Raw genomic sequence first — 10,537 nt, forward strand, 5'->3', positions numbered from 1 at the left:
CCTCAGAGAAAGGAGATACACTTTTTTCCTTCATTTTTTTCTCACTTCTCAAGGACTGGAGCACAGACAGTTCCTATGAATCATCTTAAAAGGTGAATTTTGTGGATATGGCAAAACATCAAGTTGAGAGAAATGTGTAAACCTCACAGTGTGTACCTACTCTTCCAGTTCTAGTTCCTTTATCCCTGTACCACGGGAGAAATTCTGATTTAAGCTACTGTGTGTTGACTTCATTGAATAGTAGTGTAGCATTCTGTACAGTATTATGTACAGTAACTCTTACAGTCTATTACAAAAAATAAAATTTACTAGGACAAAACTATCCTTGTTTTGTGTTGAATTTTGTCTTCTATAAGATATGTTCAAGTCTTAATCCTTAATATCTGTGCATTTATTTGGATGCCTTCTGTACATGTAATTAGTAAAAATGAAATTATACTGGAATAGATGGGTCTTAATCCAAAAGGATTATGGTCTATATGAAAAGAAAGGAATTTAGGCACAGAGACACAGGGAAACTGGTCCTTTGAAGATAGAGCCAGAGATTGGAATGATCCCAACAAAAGCAGAGGAATGCCTGGGCCACAAGAAGCTGTCAGAGGCAAAGAATCATTCTCCTTAGATGCTTCCAATGGACCATAACCTTGATGACGCTTTGATTGTGGACTCTGGCCTCCAGAATTGTGAGAAAATAAATGTCTTTTGTTTTCAGCCCATCACATTTGTGGTAATTTGTTATGATAGTCATCCTAGGAAGTTTATGAAGGAAAATTATCCAATGATTTCTGATATTGCATGGATGGCCAAACCCTTAACACCATTTGGTGACTAGTATATAGTGTGTCAAGTCAGTAATGACCTAAGTGGCAGAGTGGTGCCAACCAGTGCTAGTACTGATACTTGGAATTCTCAGAATGCAATGGCTTTGAGAATCAGTAGAGCATCACACTTGTGAGAATAGGCTCTGTAGTCAAAGAGTTACACTTGTACTTGCTGGGACTAGTGACCCAGTGTATCTATTGACTCAATCTCCCTGTGCCTCCATTCCCTTTTTATAAAACCAGGAAAAAAAAGAGTCTCAACACATGATGGCTATAAATATTACTCCATATATAGTGCTTACTATGTTGTAATAAATATTATTCATCTTAAAGAATTAATAAATTAAGAATACAAAGAAAATATGGTTTTCATTTGCTGGATCCTTCAATTTGAAAGGCCATCCATTGTATTTCATGTGTTTAGGCTGCTTGCTACGAGTTGAAGGGAAATGTCATTCTGGATGGGTAATTTCTAAAGAGAAGATTATATTTGGCAGGTCTTTGTAGAAACACAATAAATGCTTAATTCGTATCTGATTTTCTATAGAGAGAAAAGTTGTATTTCGAATTATGCTATTCTGTTTGCCTTACTAAATTTGGGAGCTAAGGGTAGAACACAACCTCTGGGTCTGGCATCAATTAAAAATAGGATTGGAAATTAGGGGTGTTGGGTATGGATAATTTCACAGGCTTGAAAAATGTGTTCCAAGTGATGCCTTAGCCATTAATGTTCTCTTATGAATTATCAAGTGAAGACTGAAGGGTCAAAGTGGAGAAAAGTTTGCCAGCAGGTGAGTAAACTAGGTCACCATTGTTCTACCTTCATGGGTTTCTAATGGGCATACTTGAGACCTACATGGTTTCTGACATAGCACAGGCTGATTTTAATACATACTGTATCTATTTTGAGAGTCTGGGATTTGTATTGTCTTATGACCATGGCAGGGAGAGAAATCTCATAGTTTTCACCATTATGACACCATCTGATTATGTTACCTAATATCAGGGCCTTCATTTTTATCTCTTATCTCTTAGAAAATATTTTGGTTATGTTTTCAACCTATATTTGTGGTTGCCTTAATAGTTATTGATTGATGGATTTGCTTACCTGTGCTCTACAACTATCAAACAGATAGAAGTTAGTGATGCTTATTGTATTTAAGTAGAATTTAATGTAGGTGTTCACTGCAGTTGTGGGTTCTGCAGAAATTCTGTTACCCAGAACCTCCTGGGTATTTAAACAGAACAGGAAATGAGTTGGTTCCATTTGACTCAAGATACAGAAGAATCTTTTCTCTAGGAGATAGTATAGAATTCTTGAGCTGCCTGCAGAGACTGCATCCTTATCAGAACTGATTACTGACCCTGAGAAAATGTTATTCCTCTATGAAGGAGAGATATTTTAAAGAAATTCATGACAAAAATCATAGTAACTAAGGCAATCACAGAAAAATATGAGGTATCCAGCTAGAGAAAACCAAGGACTTGGTCTCAAGATCTGGCACAAATGAAAACTATAAAGTCAAACAGCACCAGATATTATTTTGCAGTGGATATGGGATTGGAAACAAATGGATCCATCCCAGGATGAACTACACAAGCTCATGGATAATTCATCTGGAAGAGGTAAGAACATCAGAGCATTTTATCAATACAGGACTTTATTTTTCTTATTTATAATTAATGAGGATTGCAGGCCCAAAAATGAGATATCTCCCATTAAAATCAACAAAATGTGGCAAAAAAGCAGCACAACTACATTTTAGTAGTACAGAAGTCTTTTTTTTTTTTGGAAAAAAAATCTGGATTCTTAAAAGCTTATTTGTAATCACTTATTATGTCAATATTTAGATACCAGTTTATTTTACAGTAGGCCAGAGGATGATATAATTTCTTAAGAATTTAAAAGTACGCCTATTTTCATTAATTTCTAAAGTCAAAGGTTGTTTATGCAAATATTGTACTTAGTTCAAATATTAAATCCACATATTTGTACTGCCCACAGGAAACAAGAGAAAAGCCAAACAAGAGAAAAACCAAATATCTTTGGATGTTGTGGGGTCTTCTGGGCTTCATAAAAAAGATGGGTGGAATGCATACTTTTTTTTTAAATATATATTCACAGTGCAAATTAAAGTGCTTGGCACTGGCTTTTTGTGCTTGGGTAGCAAATACAACTTCCCTTGCATAAATGATTTGGAACAAACAATGAGTTGATGTATAATAAAAACTAATGTACAAGATATAAGAGATTCGGGAAGGTGTGTCAGTTAACCATTGTTTAAGCTCAAAACAAATTCAATCACAAGCATGATGTCAGAGTTTAGTGCCAAGAGCGTCAAGGTAGGAAATGCACTCTTCTAAAGACTGGGTTAAAAAGGACACATAGTGGAAATTTGTTTCCTATTTAGTGGTAGAGTTACTCTCAACAAGGAGCAAGTAAAGAAATTGAGATAAATAAATTGAGATGATTCTGAGGAATGACATATTGTTCATTTTAGAAGCAATTACAGTTTTCAAATCCAAAGCCCTTGATAAGAGTTTATCCAAAGTTTAGGAAATGTTTGTAGGACTTATAGAAGTGGATGTCTAACACCTGGATTGCTTCAGAAGTTACCACAATAGAGTGAAAGATCCCTGTTCAAAAGGCAAAACTGAATGAATGAATGAATGAATGAATGAATATAATTGGTTTCATTCATGCCTCTTAGTGACTGGTTAAATGTCTCCAGTACACTGAAAGTCATTTGCATACAATAGACACTTGCAGTGAAGAGCACGAGTATACTTGCATAAAAAGCAGATATTCTTTAAATTCAGGAAGGAATCTCAGAAGGAGGTTACTATTCTTTCCATGATTTGTCAGAAATATTATCAGAGGATGTGTGGCTCAAAATGTCTGGCTACAAAAATGGTAACTCAAAAAGGTGTTTAAAACTTGCAGGCAAGTGTCTTTGCACATGCTCCCCTTTAATTTATGAATAATTATAGAAGAACACATCCTTTATTGTGTAAACACGGATTAAGGGTTACTTGGGACGTATGCACAATTGTCACTAAATAAGAGGAAGGAGCATTTGCACACAGGTCAGGGAGTTCTGAAGGAAAACGTTTTCCTGCTTTTGGGAGGACGGTCAATATTATTGTCTCTTTCATTATATTGGGTTAGTTTATATTATGTCCATTGTAAGAAAGATGATACAAAAACTCATCTTCTGAGCTCAGTAAAGGCCCTATAATGTCTATAGAGAAAATGGTGTTTCAGGCTCAGTGTGTGGTTGAATTACAGTCCTTCCTTAGTCTTTCACTCTGGCAATATAGTTTTGTGGGGTTTTTCTTGTTTTGTTTTGGGGTGTGTTTGTGTGTGTGTGTGTGTGTGTGTTGGTCAATATCTGAGCAGGAGTGAGATCTAAGGGGACAAATTATGCAGGGATCTGAATAAAGAAGGATGTCACACTAAATAGTGAACAAGACCACATGTGACTGGGCTTTTCCCAGAGTGGGTAGCAGCAAGGTGTAGAAAACCTAGCCAGAGGGCAGGCTACTCAGATTCTTTCTGTCTCTTTTAACTCCCTCTGAAATTTAGAAGATAGACTAAGATACACTTCTGGGACTCTTCTGAGATAGAACATACTATAATACCTACTTTTTCTTTTCTTCAAAGAAATTATGTTGACAAATGATTAAAATGTGTTTTTACTACCACCCAAGAATGTTGAGGCAGACTGATTAGATTGCATATTTAACTTTCTTGGCATTCAGTCGTAGCGTTTGTATAGATTTAGCCACCTCTATCCATATACAACACTAGTTTAGACTGCTGATGGAAACAAAATAATACAATTTGGACAGTAGTTTTAATTGCAGAGACTCACCTGTGACCAACACTTTGAACTGTGCTTTATTGTAGAATGTAGAGCTTTCAAAGAAACACACATACTCCCCTTCATCTGAAGGTCTGATGTGATGGATCCTTAGGGCAACAAGCCCTTTGGTAATGTTCTCCTTCAGGAACTTGGTCCTCCCTTGGTACTCTGGCATTTGCTGGTCCATATGATCCTGGGAAGTCCCATAATAATGCACCAGGCCAGAAGGATCATTTCGGTACCATCTCACTTCCATGTTCTGAGCATCTATTGATGGGTTGAGATGACAGGAAACCACAACCTCTTCCCCAACAAAGGCAACGACTGGTGCTCTTGGTCCTATGACTTGGAATTGCCCTGGAAATAATTTTTAAAACAATGGAATCATTACTGAGACCTTGACAAGCATGGTTGTGGCCATCTGATCAGTAAAAAATTAGACCAGTTTAATTAACATAGGAAATTGTAGACGATTAATGAACAGATTTCAAATAAAGCTGTCCAGGGGTGCCTGGGTGGCTCAGATGGGTGAGCGTCTGACTTCAGGTCAGGTCATGATCTCATGGTTCTTGGTTCGAGCCATGCAACAGACTCTTCTCTGACAGCCCAGAGTCTGGAGCCTGCTTCATATTCTGCATCTCCTTCTCTCCCTCCACCACTCACACTGTGTCTCTCAAAAATAAATAAATGTTAAAAAAATAAAATAAAATATAGATGCCCAAATACACTGTTAGCATAAAAGATAATACAGAACATAATGCCAACATGCAATAGTCATTTGATCTTAAAAAAACATATTGTTTTTCCCTTTTCCTAGGATTAGAATTCAAATTATATAAATCTCATTGTTTATGGCTTAAAAAATTTCATGTGTTATAGAATATATTATCATTTAACAGATGAAAATATTGAGTCAACAATTAATAATTGAGTCAATGATTAATGGATTCAGTAAATGTTAAATTGCCCCTAAATACTTATTCTTTGTTAGATTATATGATCTAAGTATTCTAATAGTAATACCCAAATGTTTCCTTGCTTTACACCATGTATTATATAATATAATCTATAAAGAAATATAAGGTGAAACTATTAAAACTTAAATGGTTATGTTAAGAAAGAACATAATTCTATTCATAATATTTACCCAGTTTAGAACATAAGTATGAGATCCTGTCTACAACATAAATTTTCTAGAATTTTACTGTAAGTTCTCTCTGAGTATAGGCATAAAGAGTAACCATTGGTTAAAACCAATCTTAAAACAATAAATTTTACCTGGCTTATATATTTTAAAAGGCTACATAATCTTTTGTTCCAATATTGAAATTCAAATATATTTTTTTAAATGTTTATTTATTTTTGAGAGAGAGAGCAGGAAGGGTCATGGAGAAAAGAGATAGAGACTCCAAAGCAGGCTCCATGCTGTCAGCACAGAGACTGATGGTGGTTCTCCATGTCAGGCTCGAAATCATAAATTGTGAGATCATGACTTGAACCGAAATTAAGAGTCAGATGCTTAACTGAGCCACCCAAGTCACCCATTGAATGTATCTTTCTTAAGGATGGAGGGCTATCATTCTGAAATGTAAACATCAAACATGATAGCACCACTTTCACTCTGTCACTGTGTATGTTTAACCTAGGCATGCATGGCTCCAATTCTAACTGCTCACATGTCATTAATGTAAGGAAAGTTGTACAGATAAACACACTAATAACTAAATGAATTTAAAACAAAATTTACTGGGGCGCCTGGGTGGCTCAGTCGGTTAAGTGGCCGACTTCAGCTCAGGTCATGATCTCCCGGTCCGTGAGTTCGAACCCCGCATCGGGCTGTGTGCTGACCGCTCAGAGCCTGGAGCCTGTTTCAGATTCTGTGTCTCCCTCTCTCTGACCCTCCCCCGTTCATGCTCTGTCTCTCTCTGTCTCAAAAATAAATAAACGTTAAAAAATAAAAATAAAAAAAATAAAAATAAATAAAACAAAATTTACTTTCATATTATTATTCTTAAGTATCAGTTTTTTATAATATATTTTGAGATATGCAAGGGACTGAACCAGCTTGGCTGGAAAAGTGGGCTAGGTTTCTTTCTCTCTTGAAACCTTACTGACTGTTCCATGATAAATTTCATTAGCAGATTGCTTACAATGTCATTGCAGTATGGTTTGGTGTTTATTATTATTATTGTCATTATTATTATTATGTTTAAGTTTATTTATTTATTTTGAGAGAGAGCATGAGCAGGGGACGGGCGGAGAGAAACATTAAGAGAGAGAATCCCAAGCAGGCTCAACACTATCAGGGAGAGCACAATGTGAAGCTCAATCTCAGTTAGATCATGACCTGAGCTGAAATCAAGAGATTGAAAGTACTTCTACCCTAGGTATATGATGCTTAATATGATATCAAATAGCTGCCCCTTCTTAACAACCTATGCCTTATCCATTAATACTAGACCTTGAGGCTATTACTAGTTGCCAAATATATTGACTCCTTCAAAATGGAAAGAAACCACACTCTTTGTGGCATTTCAGTCCATTCACCAACACCTGTTGTAGCCTAGGATACAATAGGGCAGTGAAAATTTGAACATCCCTTTTCAGGTAGTACAAAAGTATCAGAGTGGTCACCAAAGAAGGATGCCTCCCACCACTCTGATCCCAGGAACCTTCACGAATATTCCTGATGTGGTGCCATTCAGAGCTGAGGGGGATTTTGGTAATGGACTCCTAGATTGTTAATGTGATCTCTTGTTTTCTATGAATCGACCATGTGATCAGCTTCCTCACTCCCAAAGGATTCCCCATTCAGGCTGTCTCCTAACACATTGGGGTGACCTTGGACAACAGGATTTAAGGAAGCAACTCATCTTCTTCAGTAATAGTGCCTGGCCTCAACATTCTCTGAAGAATGATGGAAATTGGTCCATAAATGGGACCTTCAAATTCAATACTATTTATAAATTAGACTTTCTTTGTAGGTTTCAGGGAAAATGGAACAAAATCACATTTGGTCAGATCTTTATGGCCCTGTGCCACAAGGATGATCTGTCTATACTCCTTTATGGGGCCTAAAGACAACTTCTTACCCATTTGCATCAGTTCTTCTACTTCTGTTAATTCACCACATCACTTGTGTTCTGTCATGTTTTCTATGCACCCCCACCTTGTCTCTCTTATAAACACTTTGCTAACAAGATCCTATACATACCTGCTGTGTTTTTCCTAACTCACTAGCTTCCTTCTTGTTTCTTCTTCTGTTATGTGGGATCAGGAATAGATTTTGAGAGTCCTGGAGGAATATTTCCTGAGTCTTGTTGTCAGTGGACTTTTCTCCTTCATTTATCTACTAGATTAATGGCTATGCTAATTGCAGCCAATTATCTGGTTCAGCTACCTCTGGACAGGGAATTTAAGGAGTATTCCCAAGCAGCTGCCAAAATTCCTTTTGTTTCAGGGAGGTTCCCTGATCTCTACAGCTCAACATGGACTGTCTATTTTCACTTTTTGTTGGAGAAAATAAATGTGTGTCTGCCCTGACTTCTCTATCTTGACATGGGCTGCCTTTTTTCACTTTTGTTGGAGGAAAGAAATATGTGTATGTTCCTGTATGAGCTGATGAGCTTTAGGACTAGAAGTCCTCTTTGTCTGCACTCTGGGTTTTATCCTCCCCCAGATTACTGGTAGTGCCTCACCTCTTCTGCCTCCACCTGCTCCTCCTCCCATTTCTGCACCACAGTGGGTGCAGTGTGCATAACTATCCTGGACCAGTCTCCATGCATCCGGTGCCATTGACTCTTGCTCCTTCTACCCTTGCTATCGAGGAGCAAAGAGCACCCCAAGCTGTTGCAACACCTTCTTATCAAGTTCAAACTGGATATGTCCCCAGTCATCATGAAAGGGCCCAAGGGTTCTCTTGGACTTAAACTGCCCACTTCCTCTCCCCAAAGACGCCTCAGGTCAACATGCACAGTGGGGACAAGTGGATTGTCTCTGAAGTCGACCTAGGCGCAACATATTCTGTATTTAAACTCATGTAAGTTTGTTAGTTTAACTAAGGAAGACTTGTCTTTACAGTTATCAGCATTAGGGGTGCCTGGGTGGCTCAGTTGGTTAAGTGTCTGACTTCAGCTCATGATTTCACAGTTCGTGGGTTCAAGCCCCGCATTGGGCTCTGTGCTGACAGCTCAGAGCCTGGAGCCTGCTTCGGATTCTCTGTCTCCCTCTCTCTCTCTGTTCCTCTCCTGATCATGCTCTGTCTCTCTCTCTCTCTCTCTCCTTCAAAAATAAATAAAAACGTTAAAAAATTAGAGTTATCAGCATTAAATATATAACATTTATTCTACCAAGGTTTACTAAGTGTGAAATAAGCTCATGTGATTTCTGTTGTAATTTGTCAGCAAAAAAATAAATAAATAAAATAATAATAATAATAATAATAATAATAACTTAAAAAGATGCTTGTTTCATCTCTCTTAAATTTTTCATAGATAATTTAAAAAACTGAAATAAATTAAAAGGTTTACACATAAAAGTTTTCATAGCTTTCAAAATCTTTGGTCACTTAAAATTTGAATTTTTGCTAAATTAAATGATAAAATTGGATAGAATTCGCTGGATATGTAAGTCTTGTCCAAATGATGTAGAAAAGCATTGATTACTGAACATAGGTTTGTGTTTTGGGGTTTTTCTTGCAGAGAAACTGAAGATATTTGGGCCTGTTGGTAAACATGTGGTATGCTTTATTGAAAGAATACTATGGAAAACGTTTTTAGAATTATACAAGGTAAACATGAATTTCCTATCTTAAGAATTCTGGAGCAACAGTTCACAATTGTTTCCTATTTAACTTTAACTGTACACTAAAGCTTCTAAAAATAAAATTCTGCTAAATGTGATGAGGACTGATGGAAATAAGGGAAGAAACTATGTATGTAAGAAAAGATGAGTTTTTAATAAGAAAGGCATAAGGAATGAGGACAAATATTGTTGAGGGAAAAAGAATGTAATTTTATCCTAAAATGAGACCGGTTGTTTAGAGAAAACAGGCTTAGGACAAATTCTGAATGAAAAAGAAAGCTGTAGGACGTTTGTGAAGGAGAATCTTTGGAAAATAATTTTATATGTGGTTAAGTTTGAAATAAATGGAATTTAAGGCACACTGGTATCAGTTTGAAAATGTTTCTCCTCATTTTTAAAAAGACTTTTTTTTAAATTTAGATTGCTGGTCTGCTCATGATAAGAAAATAAAGAAAGGGGCTTTTCTCTTTTGTCTACCCAGAATACCAGTGTTTTTCTTTATCTGCCCTGAAAACCAAAGCTTCTATGTTTTGTCTTTATCAGGTCTTTGATTACTTAAGGAAGTGCCTGCCTGGGTGGGTAGATAGAACATGGGACTCTTGAACTCAGGGTTGTGAGTTCAAACACCACAGTGGGTGTGGAACCTATTAAAAGAAAAAAAAAGAAAAAAAAAAAGAACCTTAAGACTTTCCAATGTTGAAATAGTATAGTATTCCTAACTGATATATGATTTCCTAATAGGGTCCATTATTGTCACCTTGGTTAAATATAAATATTAGATTTGTAATGATCTATAACACTTTTTAGGATGTGCTTAAAACTTTCTGAGGGTTTTAACAAGCTTTACAAGATTTAATTATACAGGAAGTTTTCTTTTTTTCTTTTTTTTTTCAAATTACATTTGTTTATTTGGTATTTGAAGTTACTTGGACAACATTTTCAAACCAATAATGATAATCTTTAGATTGTATTTTATGGATAAATCTATAATTATTCTAGGAAATATATGAAATTCCTGAAGTTTCTATGTCCTCATAGAAAGTCATT

At 36.3% G+C, this 10,537-nt stretch overlaps 1 protein-coding gene across 1 annotated transcript in view; it reads right to left on the bottom strand.

Annotated features, from left to right (window-relative positions):
* The window catches only part of LOC124509038 (butyrophilin subfamily 1 member A1-like), a 70,036-nt gene extending 61,554 nt beyond the window's left edge, over nt 1-8,482 (bottom strand). The window contains exons 1-2 of the mRNA XM_047075680.1: nt 8,386-8,482; nt 4,697-5,044 (exon numbers count right to left, since the gene is read on the bottom strand). Coding sequence (XP_046931636.1) covers nt 4,697-5,044; nt 8,386-8,482 — 445 coding nt within the window. The remainder of the gene's footprint in view (nt 1-4,696; nt 5,045-8,385) is intronic.
* Nucleotides 8,483-10,537: the final 2,055 nt, after the last annotated feature.

This window comes from Lynx rufus, unplaced genomic scaffold (genome assembly GCF_022079265.1).
Source record: "Lynx rufus isolate CCGP_SWC_20201006 ecotype Redwood Valley unplaced genomic scaffold, mLynRuf1.p SCAF_1, whole genome shotgun sequence".
Classification (NCBI taxonomy): domain Eukaryota; kingdom Metazoa; phylum Chordata; class Mammalia; order Carnivora; family Felidae; genus Lynx; species Lynx rufus.